Here is an 18,510-nt window from a genome sequence, read left to right as displayed (position 1 = left end):
GCTCCTGGAGGCTATTTTTTCCCTTTTGTTGCCCTTGCTGTTAATCATTGTTGTTGCTGCTATTGTTGTTGTTATTGTTGTCATTGTTGTTGGATAAGACAGAGAAATCAAGAGAGGAGGGGAAGATAGAAAGGGGGAGAGAAATAGGCACCTGCAGACCTGCTTCACCGCCTGTGAAGTGAACCCCCTGCAGGTGGGGAGCTGGGGCTTTGAACTGGGATCCTTCAGCTGCTCTTTGTACTTCATGTCATGTGTGCTTAACCCGCCCAGCCCCGTTTTTTCTTTTTGACGCCAGAGTCATCAAAGGGCCTTGATGCCTACAAGATGAATCCACTGCTCCTGGAGTTTCATTTTCCTCTCTCTCTCTCTCTCTTTCTTTCTTTTTATTTCCATCCCTCCCTCTCTCCCTCCCTCCCTCCCTTCCTGCCTTCCGTTATCCTTCATTCCTTTCTCTCTTTCTTCCTACCTTTCTTTCTCCATTCCTTCCTTTCCTTTCCTTTCTCTTTCTTCTCTTCTTTCTCCCCTCCTTTCTTCTTTTATCTCCGTTCTTTCCTTCATTCCTTCCTTCCTTTCTTTCTTTCTCTCTCTCTCTCTCTCTTTTTCTGTTGATAGAGTCAGAGAAATTGAGAGAGGAGGGGGAAACAGAGAGGGAGAAAGAAAGATACCTGTGGCTCTGCTTCCCCTTGCAGGTGGGTACTTGGGGCTTGAACCCTGGTACTCAAGAATGATACTGTGTGAACTCTCCTGGGAAGTCTTCCTTTTCACAAACTCCCAGCTTCTACCAGCACTGCTGGTCTGCAGACCATCCTTTGAGGAGCCAGACCTGGAACACCTCTCTGTGTTATCTTGGTTTTCTCATGTGGCAAACAGAAGCTCTATGCTTGACACAGAAACATATGACAAGATGCTGTCACAATGCTTTTTCTTGGAGACAGTGTCCCAACTGAAAGTCTTGCTAAACTCCTATTTTTAGACTACAGACAGCTGGCCGAGAACCTCTGTGCAAAGGGTCCCCAGAGACCAGGGCTGAAGTAGCGTTGTAAACCGAGAGTCCTTGCAAACTCAACTCCCCTGGATGCCCCCAACCTCAGGAAAAGTGAGACTCTGAAGAGCTGGGTGGGGAAGACTTGCAGTCGTGCCAACCTGGCAAAGATGCCATGCCATAGCAGTGTTTCAGGACAAAATCCTCCCCCTCATCTCCAGCTCAGCCAAACCTCTGCAGGGTAGAATTTCATCAGCTCAGTGCATTGCCTGCAACCCAGCAGACCAAATAATGAAGATGGTTCTTGCATTTCCTGGCTACCTCCTTGGGGTAGGAAAAGAAGAAGAGACACATCTTTGCAGCCTAGTCAAGATGAAGACTGAGCTACCAGACTACCCATTCTAAACAAGGTTAAATAATTTTCTTAGAGAGGCTTCAAGCTTATCACATTGTCATTTCTTTAAATGGGACTTTGCAAGCTTCCTCGTGTCTGGTTGTAGATTACCTTTTGTGGCATCCACTTGGTCTAGAATAGCGCCTAGTGTTGAACTGAGACCCACCAGTAAAGAAGGCACAGGTCTGGAATAGTTCTGTGTGATTTGTCACAGCCAAAACCTGGAAACAACCCAGGTGTTCAACAACAGTTGAGTAGCTGAGAAAGTTGTGGTCTAGATACACAATGGAATACTGCTCTGCTGTTAAGAATGATAAAGTCACTTTCTTTACCTAATCTTGGAGAGAGCTTGAAGGAATCATATGATGTGAAATCAGGGAGAAAGAGAAAGATGAATATGAGATGATCTCACTCATGGATAGAGGTTGAGTAATAAGAAACAGAAAGACTGGGGTGGGTGGAACTTTCAGGTCCTGGTGCAGGATGGTGGAGGAGGATCTAGACGGGGTGAGAGTGTTTTGCAGAAAATTGAGACATTTTACACATGTACTAATAACTTTATTTACTGTAAGCCATTATTCCCCCCCAATAAAAAGAAAAAGTGAAAGAAAAAGAAATGCCTCTGTACAAAGATGACACGTAGGAATAGTCTTATGCATAGTCAGAAAGGAGATAGGCAATAAAGTTTCTAGAATACATTGGGTTGTCAGAAATGCCATCACTCAAATGACCTTTGAAAAATACAGGGAACATACTTTATGAATTTATGGCAATCCAATGTTTCTGAAATGGCTTTCAGTCTTCATGATCTTTCTCAGGACTCACATGGTGGATGGAGAAATAAAGGTAGTCAAATGACAAGTGAAGATACACTGCAAATACAAAGGCATCATGGACATATTGCTGTCCTGTGGCTATTGGGGAAAATGCTGTAGGAAATTGCTTTTTCAGTTTTGCAGTGATTTTCATGGGATTTATTTTTAAGAGCCTCTAAAGGTGGTCCAGAAGGTGGTGCTGTGGATAAAGCACTGGATTCTTAAGCAAGAGGTCCAGAGTTCAATCCCTGGCAGCACATGTGCCAGAGTGATGTCTGGCTTTCTCTCTCTCCTCCTATCCCTCTCATTAACAAATAAATAAAATATTTAAGATAAAATAAATTCTAAAGTCATTTAGACAAGGAGAAAGAGTAGACATTTGGGGTAGGAGAAGAAGCAGAACAGTTAAGTTGGATTTAATATAAATGTCTGAGATCATAAAGTGGAAGTAAAAAGTGGCAGAGAGCTGACCAACAAGAGGGAAGAAGGGAGGACTGGTTACCAAGAAAGACGTAGGAGGATCTGGGGGTCTGATTGGCGGAGATGGGATCTGATTGATGGAGTTGGGATCTGGCTGATGAAATTGGGGTCTGGTTGATGGAGTTTGGGGCTGGCTGATGGTGTTGTAGGCTGATTGATGGAGTTGGGGTCTGATTGATGGAGTTGGGATCTAGTTGATGGAATTGGGGTCTGGCTGATGGCGTTGGGGTCTGATTGATGGAGCTGGAGTTTGGTTAATAGAGCTGACATCTGGTTGATGGAGTTGGGATCTGGTTGGTGGAGTTGGGGTCTGGTTGATGGAGTTGGGGTCTGGTTGATGGAGTTGGGATCTGGTTGGTGGAGTTGGGGTCTGGTTGATGGAGTTGGGGTCTGGTTGATGGAGTTGGGATCTGGTTGATGGAGTTGGGGTCTGGCTGATGGAGTTGGGGTCTGATTGATGGAGCTGGAGTCTGGTTAATAGAGCTGACATCTGGTTGATGGAGTTGGGATCTGGTTGATGGAGTTGGGGTCTGGTTGATGGAGTTGGGGTCTGGCTGATGGAGTTGGGATCTGGTTGATGGAGTTGGGGTCTGGCTGATGGAGTTGGGGTCTGATTGATGGAGCTGGAGTCTGGTTAATAGAGCTGACATCTGGTTGATGGAGTTGGGATCTGGTTGATGGAGTTGGGGTCTGGCTGATGGAGTTGGGGTCTGATTGATGGAGCTGGAGTCTGGTTAATAGAGCTGACATCTGGTTGATGGAGTTGGGATCTGGTTGATGGAGTTGGGGTCTGGTTGATGGAGCTGGGATCTGGTTGATGGAGTTGGGGTCCAGTTGATGAATTTGGGGTCTGGTTGATGGAGTTGGGGTCTGGTTGATGGAATTGGGGGCTAGTTGATCAATTTGGGGTCTAGTTGATGAATCTGGTGTGTGGTTGATGGAGTTGGGGTCTGGTTGATGGAACTGGGGTCTAGTTGATCAATTTTGGGTCTAGTTGATGAATCTGGGGTGTGGTTGATGGAGTTGGGGTCTGGTTGATGGAGGTGGAGTCTGGCTGATTCATCAGAATTGTGGGCTCTGTTTTCTGATGTGTCATAAAAATAACAAAGGGGCGAATTTATGTCGTCCTGGTTGGAAGCAGGAGAAACTAGAGTGTAGGGAATTTGTAGTATATTTTTACCCTATAGTTGCAGGAAATCACTTTAGAAGAATCAGCTAACTGTGCAGGAATTTGTCAAGGAGCATTTGGAGATCATTAGGTGAAAATAACTTTACCATATATAATATATACAAATATAAACAATGCCCAAAGCTAGTGGAATCCAGGCTGACTATTTCTTTAGATGCTGGGACTTTCTTCTTATACAGGGTTGATTTTCATAAAGAAACACACTTCCAAGTGTCTGTCCTAAACATGATGTGTGAGCTCTCTGATGGATGCTTTTGTTTTTGCAGATTTACCTTATGAGCCACCCAGGAGATCAGCTTGGACGGGCCATGGCCATCCTGCCTCCCAGTCAAAAGGTACAGTGTCACTTCCCTCTGCCTCCAGCCTGCACATCGTTTGGCAGAGACATCATCTGATGGAGAAGATACTAGTTCCTGTTGCTAACTTACAGTTTTTTCAACTTGTAAAATATATCACCCCACTGACAACAAAATATAAATTAATTATCTAATATTTGCATTGGGGGATTAATGGTTTACAGGAAATACAGTTATTGTGCATGTATAAAATCTCTCAGTTTTTCAGCAGAACACTCTCACCCCCCAGCCTAGGTCCTCCTCCACCAAGACCTCAGTTCTTTGATTTGGTGCAATACACCAGCTCCAGTCCTACTTCTACTTTGTGTCTCCCTTTCTGCTCTTATTTCTCCACTTCTGTCCATGAATGAGATCATCCCGTATTCACCCTTCTCTTTCTGGCTGATCTCACTTCATGTGATTCCTTCAAAGTTCTATCCAAGAGAAGATGAAGAAGGTGAATTCATCATTTTTTATGGCTGTATAGTATACCGTAGTGATCAACTTTTCAAAAAAGTATTTATTAAGGGATTAATGGTTTAAGTAGATAGCAAAATATTATAGTTTGTACATGTGTAACATTTCCCAGTTTTCCACATAACAGTTCAACCCCCACTAGGTCCTCCTCTGCCATCATGTCCCACTCACCCACCCACCCCCAGAGTCTTTTACTTGGTGCAATACACCAACTCCAGTCCAAGTTCTGCTTAGTGTTTTCCATTCTGATCTTGTTTTTCAACTTCTGCCTGTGAGTGAGATCATCCCATATTCATCCTTTTGTTTCTGACTGATCTCACTTAACATGATTCCTTCAAGTCCTATCCAAGAGGAGGTGAAGAAGGTGCATTCATCATTTTTAATAGCGGAGTAGTCTTCCATTATGTATATAGGCTACAACTTAGTCATACACTCATCTGCTGTTAGACACCTATGTTTTTAACTGGTCAACTGGTTTTTAACTACACTGGTTCTTTCTCTGGTGGAGATTATCTCTACTTCATAACAAGAAATGAATATTGCGTGCTCATGACATGCTTGAGTGCCAATTAAATATGAGTTGAGGCTAAGCTCAATAATCGTGGTCTTGATCATAATGAAAAGGTCTCTTATTCACTTATTTTACTTTCCTGGGTGTTTGTTTCTGTATTCCAGGTGGCTTCGTCTTAATCTGTTTTGTAAGCTTCCCAAATCTCTCTCTTTCTCTCTTGGAAAAAGGACACAAATCTTTTGTTTAAAGTAATGTAGACACCCTGTAACTTTTTAGTACCAAGTTCCAGCTACAGTTGCATTGCAGCGTCTCTTATTAGCAATGTCAGCCTGCGGTGCTAATGCAGTGAATCGCTGAAGTGGTTACAGAGCAGCCTCAGGGTCTGACAGCTGATAACTCACAGCTAATCGTTTTCTCTATTTGGGATTTTTCAGCTGCTCAACCGTCTCCATCTACAGTCCCTAAAACAGAAGACCAGCGTCCTCAGCTAGGTAGGTTTGAGGTTGTGGTTTTGATGACGGCATGTCTGCACCGAGGTGGCTTCTTGTCAATGAGATGAGCTTTGGTGTGTCTTCTTAACTATTCCGGTAACAATAACAACAACACAAATGGGATCAAAGAAAGAATCCGCCTGCTGAGCGCCTGATGACCAGGGGGTGCCTTGAGGGTTTTGCGAGAACATTTCCACAGTCTCTGCAATCACTCTGCAAAATGATTCTGCACGCACCCGGCTATTTCTTCCAGACCTGGGCGTTATTTCCCTTTGGCTTCAGAAGCCACGTGCAAGCCAATATCCTCTGTGTCATGTCCAGAGTGGAAATGTCACAACCCAGGGCCAATGTGGCCTTGGAAACTCACTCTTGCTTTGCCCTATTTGTGGTCCGGCTTGGAGCAGGCTCTGGGCTGGGGGATTGAGAACCCCTGGGTGAATCTTTACAAAAAAGCTTTTCTGGGGACTGAGCAGTGGTGCACCCGGTTAAGCACACATAGTACAAAGCACAAGGACCCAGGCAAGGACCTGGGTCCGAGCCCCTGTCTCCCCACCTGCAGGAGGGATGCTTTACAGGCAGTAAAGCAGGCTTGCAAGTGTCTCTCTTTCTCTCTCCCTTTCTATCACCCCTCCGCTCTTAATTTCTCTCTGTCCTATCTAATAAAATGGAAAAAAAAAATGGCCACCAGGTACAGATGATTCACAGTGCTGGTGCCGAGCCCCAGCGATAACCCTGGAGGCAAAAAAAGAAAAGAAAAGAAAACAAAGAAGAAACTTTGCTTAGATTTTATATAAAACACGGGGGCAGGGAGACTGATACCAGCTTTGAGGACCCTCTACCTGGGAACATTCTTGGGATCAGCTCTCAGGCCTGCTGGGCCCTCCTGCCACATCACATGACCAGACCTTTGGAATTGACTTCTTTTTTTTTTTTCCTTTTTGCTGTAGATCCTTACCAGATCCTTGGACCCACCAGCAGCCGCCTTGCAAACCCAGGTGAGATCCTGCTGGTGACTGAGCTCAGCCTGAACTGCTCTGAGAGAGGCACGTGGATTGGCAGAAATGCCCACAGCAGAACAAAGCTAAGGTCTAGGTCCCACTGGATGGTTATCCTGAAGTGACAAGTTATAAAGGAAGATGGAGGGCTAGAGACCTAGCTCAGGAGGCTCAAGGGTCGGACTTGTATGCTGCTCAGGCTTCTAGATTGAGGCCCCAGAAACACATGTACCAGAACTGAGCCGGGTTCTGGTGTCCATCCATCCCCGTAATAATCAGTGTATCTTTTTTTTTTTTTTTTTTTAAGGCTTGAATAGAAAGTCAGTGAAGGTTTTGGTAAAGAAGCAGTTGACTACCTACTTCATCATGTATCTGTTTCTGAGTGCTTATGTTCTTTCTTTGAGTCACCACTAGATTTCACCACCACAAGCTGACATTTTCAGATAGAGAGAATCAGAGAGGTAGACATGAGAAGTAAAGAGAAGGGGCGGGGGAGGAAAATGATACTTCTGCACTGAAACACTCTCCAGTGTGGTGGAGGGTGGGCTCAAGCCTGAGGCGGGCACATGGCAAAGTACCACACTGGCCCCTGGCCCCAAGCATCATTTTTGTATGTATGTATGTATGTATGTATGTATGTATGTATGTATGTATGTTGTGTGTGTGTGTATTGTATAGAGACAAAAATGAGAAGGAAAGAGGAGGGAGAAAGAGAGAGACACGGGCCAGGTGGTGGCTCACCTGGTTGAAAGCACATGTTATAATGCTCAAAGACCCAGGTTCGAGCCCCCCCTTACCCCCCCCTTTCTGGGGGAAAGCTTTCAGAGTGGTGCTGCGGTGTCTCACTGTCTCTTTCCCTCTCTATCTCCCCTACCCTCTGGAAAGAGAGCAACCTATAGCCTCGCTTTACCACTCAGGAAGTCCGCCTCCCCCCAGCAGGTGGGGAGCGGGGACTTGAACCCAGGCCTTTGTGCATGAAAACTTGTGCACTTCACCAGGTGTGCCACCGCCCAGAACTCAGAGGCTAGGAGATGAAGTCATTGTCACCCAACCTGTGTGTCTGGAACTTGTTTCTGGCCAAGGAGTGTCATCTGTCACCACCCTGTGGCGGCAGCCAATCACAGTGTTTGCATGTGCTCAGATCAGAAGCAGATGTGCTGACATCAGCCTCGCGGCTACACAGCACAGCACAGCCAAGAGCTGACTGTCCCCAAAGACTGCCTTGGCGTCCTTTCCCTGCACTGCCCTTGATGCTTCCTGAAGAGAAGGGGACCTCTCAGGGGTGGGAGGGGGCGAGGAGGAAGGGAGGGGGTGCTCTCCTCTCAGTTGAATAATAGTTTAGACATAATCCAACAGCAGGAGACTCAGAGGGCCCTGAGGCCAGGACTGGAGAGGATTCAGGAGGGATGGGCACCCCTACCCACCCTGCTGCGCACACATGTGCACACACACACACACACACATACACACGCCTGTGTGCTCACAGCTCACTGGTGTGGCGTGGCTGGACCACTGGCTACACGGAATTGCTGGCCAGGGTTTTGCCCAGTGGCACACCCCAGCACCCCTTTGCCCAGCACTCTGGGGGGGCCCACACAGCAGAGGGCAGTGAGGGCAGGGCAGGAGACATGACAGACTGGTGCAGACCTGGGAAAGGTTTCAGAAGGTCAGAGATCAGTGACTTGAACTATGGTGAGCAAATGCCTTTCCCTCCCCTCCTCCTCCTCTCTCTCTTGCTTCCATCCTTCCTTCCTCTCCCTCTCTCCCTCTCTCTCTCTCTCTCTCTCTCTCTCTCTCCTATTTCATTACCACCAGCATTATTGCTTAGGTTCCATGCCCACACAAAATCCATCACTTCTGGTGGCTATTTTTTTTTTTCCTTTTCCATTTGATAGGAACAGAGAAAACTCAAGAGAGAAGAGGGGAAAGAGTGACATCTGCAGCCCTGCTTCACTGTCTATGAGCACCGCTCCCCTGGAGATGGGGACCAGACTCTTGAACCTGGGTCTCTGTACATAGGATTGTGTTCTTACCAAGGCTGGAGAGAGTGACAGTCTCTGACCTCTGGCCTGGGGACAAAGATTTAATTTACTTAGGTTGGAGACAGAGCAGCTGGTAGAGCATACAAAGAATTAACATGTAGGGGCTGGGTGGTGGCACATCTGGCTGAATACACAGTGCGCAAGGACCCAGGTTTGAGCCCCCAATCCCCACCTGCAGGGGGAAAGCTTTGTAAGTGCTTAAGCAGGACTGCAGGTGTCTTTCTGCCTCTCTATCTCTCCCTTCCCTCTAAATTTCTGGCTGTCTCTATCCAATAAATAAAGATAAAATACTTAGCTTAACACGTGTGAGGACCTGGGTTTGAACCCCAGTACTGTCCAGCAGGTGCTGCTCTGGGCAGTTGAGGAATTCATTGTGGCCTGTGTTTTACTCTAGGGTTTAGAGTAGAATGTTCTAGGGAGAAACACATCCTTTGAGCTTTGAGTTTTCAGCCTTGAATTGATGTCCCTGGCTTTCATGTTCTTCAGAAGAAGGAAAGAGAGTAAACCCTATTTTTCTATAGTTCTCTGTCTTCCACCTATTTCAAAAGAAAGTGGGACAGAGTCCTGAGAGGCCATGCCAGGGTTGCAACACATCCTGTGTATTATCTGGACTCTAGCAAGGGCCATATTTAGAGACTAATCAGTGGAGTTGCTTTCTGGCACTGAATACTTTCTCTCTCTCTCTCTGTCTCTCTCTGCCTCTCTCTCCCTCTCCCTCTTTCTGCCTCCAAGGTTATCATTGGGGCTCAGTTCCAGCACTATGAATCTACTGCCAGTTATTCCGCCCCCCTTTTATTGGATAGGACAGAGAAATTGAGAGGGGAAGGGAGATAAAAGGGAGAGACACAGAGAGAGACACCTGCAGACCTGCTTCACCACTTGTGAAGCGCGCCCCTTCTGCAGGAGGGGAGCCACGGGCTTGAACCCGGATCCTTGCTATGCGGGTCCTTAACGCTTATTGCTATCTGTGTTTAACAAGGCACACCACCGCCCAGCCTCCGACACTGAACATTTTTTTTTAAATTTTAAAATATTTATTTATTTATTTTCCCTTTTGTTGCCCTTGTTGTTTAACATTGTTGTGGTTATTGATGTCATTGTTGTTGGATAGGACAGAGAGAAATGGAGAGAGGAGGGGAAGACAGTGAGGGGGAGAGAAAGACAGACACCTGCAGACCTGCTTCACTGCTTGTGAAGCGACTCCCCTGCAGGTGGGAGCCGGGGGCTGGAACCAGGATCCTTACGCCGGTCCTTGTGCTTTGTGCCACATGTGCTTAACCCGCTGCACCACCGCCTGACTCCCGACAGTGAGTTTTCTCGAGCAACTGGACGCATTTATATTACAATTTACGTTATTAAGAGTCTGTGCTTTTTCCCTATTCCCTGGGTCATTTTTTTTTTCTTCCAAATTGGGAGCCTTTGTCTGCACTTGATGTCCTGAAGCCATATGGTTGGCCTGTAGCACTCTCTGCATTTTTAGTGCTCACTCATGAACCGTCAGGGACAGCCCCCATGGACTGAGCAGAGCTTGGCTCTCTGGTCCTAGGCCGGCAAAGGCCTTCCCTACAGTGCCCTACAAGCTACTAATATATTTCAGATGTGTCTCTCCAGAGTAAAGGCTGGCCTTTCTCACGACGCTAGTATATGCGTGAGTTCCCCAAACCCGCTTCCACACGGCCCAGGTGGAATGGAGGACTTAGGACTTGCACTGGGCCCAGAGGGAGTCATCCTTCTCCAACAGGATGACTGTGAATTCTTCCATCAGACCCCTGAACAGTTGCCAAAGTTGGGTTAAAATCACGTGACTGCAGGTGCTGGTGTGGACTGACCGTTTGACAATATTCGGTCTGTGAGGTGATGAGCTTAGGGCAGTGCTTGGAGTGGCTGGAGTCTGGGAAGAGTGATTTGCTTCTCAGGCAGTTTTAAAGCTTCTAAGATCCCAAAAGTGGGGAGACAGCATAATGATTTTCAAAAGTCCTTCAGGCCTGAGGCTCAGAGGTTCTACGTTCAATCCCCAGTACCACTATCAGCCAGAGCTGACCAGTGTCCTGCTCTCTCCCTCTCTCCCTCTCTCTCTCCCTCTCTCTCCCTCTCTCTCCCTCTCTCCCTCTCTCTCTCTCTCCCCCTCTCTCCCCCCTCCCTCCCCCTCTCCCTCTCCGTCTCCCCCTCCCCCTCCCCCTCTCTCTCCTTCTCCCTCTCTCTCTCCCTCTCTCCCTCTCCCTCCTCCTCCCCCCTCTCCCTCTCTCTCTCTCCCTCTCCCTCCCCCTCCCTCTCTCTATCCCTCTCCCTCCCCCCTCTCTCCCTCTCTCTCTCTCCCTCTATCCCTCTCCCTCTCTCTCTCTCCCTCCCCTCTCTCCCTCCCCTACCCCTCCCCCTCTCTCACCCTCTCTCCCCCCTCCCCTCCCCCTCTCCCCCTCCCCCTCTCTCCCTCTCCGTCTCCCTCTCACTCTCCCTCTCCCTCCTCCCACTTTCTCCCTCTCCCTCTCCCTCTCCCTCTCCCTCTCCCTCTCCCTCTCCCTCTCCCTCTCTCTCTCTCTCCCTCTTGCCAGCAGTGTTGTTCTTTTGGCTAAGTGCCTACATGACCCCACTGCTCCCAGTGATCATTATGCCTTTCTTTTCTTTCTCCCTCCCTCCCTTCCTTCCTTCCTTTTTTCCCCTTTCTTTCTTTTCTTTTTTTTTTTTTTTTGGTAAAGAGTGAGAGACAGATGTAGAGAGGCACAGAGAGAGAGGGAGGGAGGGAGAGAGAGAGAGGGAGACAGCTGTGGCAGTGTTCCTCCACCCTGCAGGAAGGGACTCTGGATTTGAACCTGGATCCTGGAGCAGGATAATGTGTGTCCTCTGCCAGCTGAGCCCCAGCCTGGCTGTTCCCTGCTGCAGGACCTTCAGGAAGCTGCATGAGCACCACTGGCACTGCGGGGGCGGGCAGGGCATGTCTCTATGGTGGTTTTCCCCCTGGCTGGAAATGGGTGATCTGCTTTGAAAAAGAGTCAAGTCCCCCACCTCCTCCTCCCTCCTACCTACACTTCCTGGTTTTTCAGCAGGTCAGTTCTGTTCTAGGAAAAGTTTTGACAGAACGGTTTTCTGAGTGCAAGCCAAATGTGATGTTAGAAATAACACTGTTTACTTCCATTCTCTGAATTTCTTTTCCCCATCAATTTTTAGCAGCTCGTTTCCTAAATCTGACTTTCATTATTTCTCTGGGGACCTCGCCAGTGTAAATGGCATTAAATCATCCTTGCCAACCTCAATGTGACACTTTTTGTCTCGCAAAATAGGAAAAATAAGTCTTCCTAGCCTCCCAGCCTTCTTAAAATTTACACGAATGGCCTGTCTATTGTCCTCCTCCTCCTCCTCCTTCTCCTCCTCCTCCTCCTCCTTCTTCTCCTCCTCCTCCTTCTCCTCCTCCGTCTTCTTCTCCTCCTCTTCCTCTTTCCTCTCCTTCTCTTCCTCCTTCCTTCTCCTTCTTCTTTACTTAATACATTTTTCTTTTCTTTTTTAAAAAATATTTATTTATTCCCTTTTGTTGCCTTTGTTTTATTGTTGTAGTTATTATTATTGTTGTTATTGTTGCCATCGTTGTTGGATAGGACAGAGAGAAATGGAGAGAGGAGGGGAAGACAGAGAGGGGGAGAGAAAGACAGACACCTGCAGACCTGCTTCACCGCCTGTGAAGCGACTCCCCTGCAGGTGGGGAGCTGGGGGTTCGAACCGAGATCCTTCCGTTGGTCCTTGCGCTTTGTGTCACATGCACTTAACCCGCTGCGCTACTGCCAAACCCCCACTTAATACATTTGTATTATGTTCCTGTTGTTGTGGAAAGCTGTCTGTTCTTCTATGAATGGAAGGAACTGTCTTGAGCTTTGCCCTGCAGGGATCCTCTGTATCTCCCGAGAGCTTTGCATCTGCAGACCAGCCTGGCGGCCGCCAGGATCATCCTCTTGGGTTGACTTCCCTGAGATAGACAGCCCTGGAGCAGGAGACACACACAGGCCTTTCTCAGGACAGAGGAGTGAGTGACGGAGCAGAGGCAGCCTTCATGCAGCTTGAGGCATAAACACACAGCAGAATCGCTTATCCCATTCCTCTATGCACCAGCCTTGGGGTTGGCAGGTTATTTTTAAAGTTTTATTTACTTATTTATAAAATGGAAACACTGACAAGACCATAGGCTAAAAGAGGTACATTTCCACACAATTCCCACCACCAGAACTCCCTATCCCATCCCCTCCCCTGATAGCTTTCTTATTCTTTATCCCACTGGGAGTATGGACCCAAGGTCATTGTGGGATGTAGAAAGTAGAAAGTCTGGCTTCTGTAATTGCTTCCCTGCTGAACATGGGTGTTGGCAGGTGGATCCACACTCCCAGCCTGTCTCTCTCTTTCCCTAGTGGGGCAGGGCTCTGGAGAGGCAGGGTTCCAGGACACATTGGTGGGGTTGTCTGCCCAGGATGGCATCATGGTAGCATCTGGAACCTGGTGGCTGAAAAAAAAGCCAGCATATAAAGGCAAACAACTTGTTGACTAATCATGAACCTAAAGGCAAGAATATTGCAGGTGAAGATTTGGGGGGTGGGTCTCCATTTTAGAAAAAGTTAGTAGGTCTATTTTAGGTATATTCCAACAGGCCCATGACTTTACTAGTTTTTGCCTGAGTCTGACAGCTAACATGCAGATGGACCTAAGGTATTGTCTGGAGAGATGTTGTCAGAGTTGGAAATAGGACTAGAAAGCTGGATCAGGGAAGAGAGTAGCTCCCAAATATGGGGAGAGTATATAAATATTGTTGTCTATAAACCCCACGGGTTTGATCTGGGGCTCATATTCAGCACAGAAGCCTGTGTGACCTCTGCATCACTGTAGGTCTGAGCTCACATTCCGTGGTCATGACTAGAAACATTCCAGGCTGCACTAGGCCCCATCTTCCTCTGGTATGAGGTAGAGTATGTTGTCCAACCTCCCTTCAGAGAATGGACCATTTCCTACCATTGTTGATCCACACTGAGGGCAGGATCCTGTAGGAGCCCACAGAGGGGCCCATTATGTTGTTACTGATGCAGATGGCCAGTGGCAGTGGAGAGAGGGATCTGTTAGAAGTCTAGGCCCATCATGTCTGTGTGGGTGATTTTTTTCTATTTTTTATTAGTGATTTACAAAATTACAAAATAACAGGGGTACAATCCCATACTGCTCCACCACCAGAGTTCTTTGTCCCCACTTCATCCACTGGAAACTGCAGTAGTTCTCCCAAGGACACAGATATAAGTTGAATAGTAACTGTCTGTCTGTCTATCGTCTATCTAGCTATCTTTCCACCCTATCTTTTAACCCATTTTTTCTATGGTACTGTCTTCCTTTTTAATATTAATTTATTTATTTTTCTCTTTTGTTGCCCTTGTTTTTTTTTTATTGTGGTTGTTATTACTGTTGTTGTTATTGATGTCGTCACTGTAGATAGGACAGAGAGAAATGGAGAGAGGAGGGGAAGACAGAGAGGGGGGAGAGAAAGACAGACACCTACAGACCTGCTTCACCGCCTGTGAAGCGGTGCCCCTGCAGGTGGGGAGCTGGGGGCTTGAACACTTACACTAGTCTTTACACTAGTCATTGTGCTTCACGCCACATGTGCTTAACCCACGGCGCTACCGCCTGACTCCCTCTTCTCTTCCTTTCTAACTACACCTGTTACAACTTCCAAATGTGCTTCCTTTTTCCCTCTTCTCTCTCTGGGTCCTGTTGGAGTTGGAGTTCAGAACCCTCTGGTCATCTTTCCCTAATATTCCTCGCTCTCTGGGAGTCTGGACCAAAATTCTTTATGGAGAGCAAAAGGTGGAAGGTTGGGCTTCTGCAATTGCTTCTCCACTGGACATGGGCGTTGGCAGGTGGATCACATCCCCATCTTGTTTCTGTCTTTCCCTAGTGGAGTCAGGGTCTGGGAAGGGAGGGCCCAGGACACATTGATGAGGTCGTCAGCCCAGGGAGTCAGAAATCATAGCAGCACTTGCAACTTGGTGGCTTAAAGTCAGTAAGTTATGAAGTAGGACAAATTGTTTAGTAACTAGGAACCAGAAGGCATTAATAGAGCCGGTAAGAATAAAGACCTTTGGGTCTGCTTTAGGTATGCTCCTAGGGGCCATGATTTTAGTGGTTTTTCTTTAGTTTGATAGGTAACATGGAGGTGGACTAACAATATTGTCTGGGAAGATGGTGACAGAGTTGAGAATAGGACTAGAAAGCTGGATCAGGCATAGAGTAGCTCCCAAACTTGAAGAGAAGATGTCAATACAGTTAACTATCTATCCCATCCACCTGACCCAGGGCCCATGCATGTCCTGTTTAGCATATCACCTGCCCCTTCTTTCTGTCGCCCCACCTCTCCCTCCCTCCCCACAGGCAGCGGGCAGATCCAGCTGTGGCAGTTCCTCCTGGAGCTCCTGTCCGACAGCTCCAACTCCAACTGCATCACCTGGGAGGGGACCAATGGTGAGTTCAAGATGACAGACCCCGACGAGGTAGCCCGGCGCTGGGGGGAGCGGAAGAGCAAACCTAACATGAACTACGACAAGCTCAGCCGAGCCCTCCGTTACTACTATGACAAGAACATCATGACCAAGGTCCACGGCAAGCGCTATGCCTACAAGTTCGACTTCCACGGCATTGCCCAAGCCCTGCAGCCCCACCCGCCTGAGTCCTCGCTCTACAAGTACCCCTCGGACCTGCCCTACATGGGCTCCTACCATGCCCACCCCCAGAAGATGAACTTCGTGGCTCCCCACCCCCCAGCGCTCCCAGTCACCTCCTCCAGTTTCTTTGCAGCTCCCAACCCCTACTGGAATTCCCCCACTGGAGGCATCTATCCCAACAGCCGCCTCCCAGCCAGCCACATGCCCTCCCATCTGGGGACTTACTACTAATGTCCCTGGAGAGGCCTTTCCCAATGACCAACTGTCACCAAGTCACTTGCCAGAAACTCTATTGAAGAACAGGAATCAAAAACTAAGTGCCTCAGGAGGAAGGGGACAGCTTGGTGGGGAGGGGAAACTGAGGGAGGAAGCCAGGGCAGAGACGCAAAGACTCTTAGTGGGAGGGGATTGCCAAAGTCGCAGTACAGTCGGACAGAGGACGCGCAAGATGTAACATATACACAGGGACATAGCGTCGGTGGACCAACCCCATCAAAGACATTGTAAGTAGAAGCATGAAGTCCTTAAGTTCAAAGTGCCAAAGAAAGCGGTCTAGAGATGTGTCCAGGGGACCTTAGCATAAGAGTTTTGGGATGTTGGGAATAAAACTCAGGATCCAACCAAAGCAATAGAGATCACACCATCTGGACCAAACATCCCTTGGAAGACGCTATATATACATATATATATATATATATATATATATATATATATATATATATATATATGTTTTTTTTTCTCAAAGGAAATCTACCTGTATTTAAAAAATAGAGACAAATCAGAGACATGAAAAGAGACAGTGACGGTAATCCCATCACCCCTAGAGGTTGACAGGGAACTCACTTGTGGGCACTTGCGTACTGTTTTGGGGGTGACAGCGGATTCATTCCATTGAATGGGGAGTGGAGTCACTCTCTCTAACTGTGAAGAGGACCCAGAGTTGCCAACACCGTGACAGTATTCCAGAAATCATGAGCTAACTAAACGTGGGTCTGGGGACATATGTGGAGAGTGAGTGTGTGAAGTGACAGAGGGTTGGGGGAGGTGGAGCAGGAGAAGAAGAGAATGACAGAAGAAGGGCAAAGGAAAAAAAGCTTCTGGAGTGTAAAGACTGGACTGGGGATGGCGGTAGGATGACGGCGAATGAGTGGAGAGGATTTGGGGTTGCCTGTGGTCAGTATTATACCCAGCCCAATGTGCCAAAGAAGTGATCAGAGGGACCAGGGGAGGATGGGGAAGGCAGGGGACTCCAGAACCCACATGTGCATCTCTTTCTGTTGTTATTTTTCCAAAGAACACACATTAACTGGAATTGCCTGATATTTAAAAGAAACATTCAGGACCCCACCCATTGTTTTGTGAGAGGCTGTGTTCTATGCAGAACAGGTGACAGTCCACCTCCCGGGGTCCCATCACCTCGGCCTCTGCACCTCATGGCCTCTAGTTTTCCCTTTTTGAGTCACAAATGCTGTGCGTTTGTCAGAGTGAAATCTACAATCCCATGTGTCCCCCCTTCCTTTTTTATATAATAATTATATAACTTATGCATTTATACACTACGAGTTGATCTCGGCCAGCCAAAGAAAACACGACCTAAAAGAAATAAAATAAAAGACAATCAACCATCAAATGTGGCCTTGAATTTTAACTCTGTATGCTTACTGTTTACAATACGAAGTTATTAGTTCTTAGGATGCAGAATGTATGTAATAAAAGAAGCTTGGCCTCGCATGGCAAATACGAACCTGACCAGCCTCTGTGTTGTCTCTTTTCTCATGGGACTCGAGCTGAGACTGAACGAAGTGGGTTGTTGTATGTGATTGTTGGATATTTCCCAGAGAGCCTGTGTAAGTGAGAGTCAGAGAAGAGGGGCTGCACCTCTCCTCCCCATCACCAGGGTGGGCTCTCTGGGTCCTTCTTGAACCTCTGACTCATTCCCAGTCCGTTGGGAGGAGCACCCACTCTTCTCACCAAAGTGTCTATATTTACACCGTGTAGAGCTCCCACTCACCCTGAATTCCCACTGTGGCCTCCCAGTGTTTGTTGAATAGTGATTGAACAATTGATCACCAGGTAAACAGTTACTGCTGGCCAGGGAAGCCACCCCAGGTGTCCGCAGTTCCTCACTTTATAGAAACAATGTAGGAACTTTTTTCTCTTCCTCTCCTCTCCTCTCCTCTCCTCTCCTCTCCTCTCCTCTCCTCTCCTCTCCTCTCCTCTCCTCTCCTCTCCTCTCCCCTCCCCTCCCCTCCCCTCCCCTCCCCTCCCCTCTCTCTCCTCTCCTCTCCTCCCCTCCCCTCTCCTCTCTCCCCTCCCCTCTCCTCTCTCTCCTCTCCTCTCCTTCCTCTCCTCTCTCCTCTCCTCTCCTCTCCTCTCCTCTCCTCTCCTCTCCTCTCCTCTCCTCTCCTCTCCTCTCTCTCCTCTCCTCTCCTCTCCTCTCTCTCCTCTCCTTTCCTCTCTCTCTTCTCCTCTCTTCTCCTCTCCTCTCCTCTCCTCTCCTCTCCTCTCTCTTCCAATCTCCTCTCCCCTCCCCTCCCCTCCCCTCCCCTCTCCTCTCCTTTCTTCTCTCTCCTCCTCTCCTCTTCTCTCTCCTCCTCTTTCTTCTTTCTTCTCCCCTCCTCTCCCCTCCCCTCCTCTCCCCTCCCCTCTACTCTCCCCTCCTTCTCTCTTCTCCCCTCCCTCTCCTCCCTCCCATCCTCTTCCCTCCCCTCTCTTCTCTTCTCCCCTTCCTTCTCCTCCCCTCTCCCCTCTTCTACCCTCCCTTTCCTCCCTCCCCTCTCCTCCCTCCCCTCTCCTCTCCTCTCCTCTCCTCTCCTCTCTTCTCTTCTCCGCTCTCCCCTTTCTCCTCCTCTCCCCCTTCTCCTCCTCTCCCCTTTTTCCTCCTCTCCTCTCCCCTCCTCTTCCCTCCCTTCCCTCCTCTTCCCCTCCCCTCCCCTCCCCTCTCCTCTCCTATGTCCTCTCCTCTCCTCTCCCTTCTTCTGTTCCCTCCCCTCCTCTGCCCTCCCCTCCCCACTTCTCCCCTCCCCTTTTCTCCTTCCTTTTTTCCCCCTCTCTTCTCCTTTCTTCTTTTATGTCTCTAAGACACTACTCAGCCCTGGCTTATAGTGGTCACAGGGATC

General features: G+C 48.1%; 1 protein-coding gene across 7 annotated transcripts in view; it reads left to right on the top strand.

The window, feature by feature from the left end:
• Positions 1 to 17,140, top strand: part of ERG (ETS transcription factor ERG) — a 245,049-nt gene extending 227,909 nt beyond the window's left edge. For all 7 annotated transcript variants that reach the window (XM_060198715.1, XM_060198718.1, XM_060198716.1 and 4 more), the window contains 4 exons: positions 4,127 to 4,195; positions 5,618 to 5,674; positions 6,622 to 6,669; positions 15,102 to 17,140. In XM_060198715.1, the coding sequence (XP_060054698.1) occupies positions 4,127 to 4,195; positions 5,618 to 5,674; positions 6,622 to 6,669; positions 15,102 to 15,622 (695 nt within the window). In that variant the 3' untranslated portion in view covers positions 15,623 to 17,140. The remainder of the gene's footprint in view (positions 1 to 4,126; positions 4,196 to 5,617; positions 5,675 to 6,621; positions 6,670 to 15,101) is intronic.
• Positions 17,141 to 18,510: the final 1,370 nt, after the last annotated feature.

Source organism: Erinaceus europaeus, chromosome 9, assembly GCF_950295315.1.
Source record: "Erinaceus europaeus chromosome 9, mEriEur2.1, whole genome shotgun sequence".
NCBI classification, from domain to species: Eukaryota; Metazoa; Chordata; class Mammalia; order Eulipotyphla; family Erinaceidae; genus Erinaceus; species Erinaceus europaeus.
Note: the sequence above shows the minus strand (reverse complement) of the source record. Positions and strands in the feature narration are given on the sequence as shown.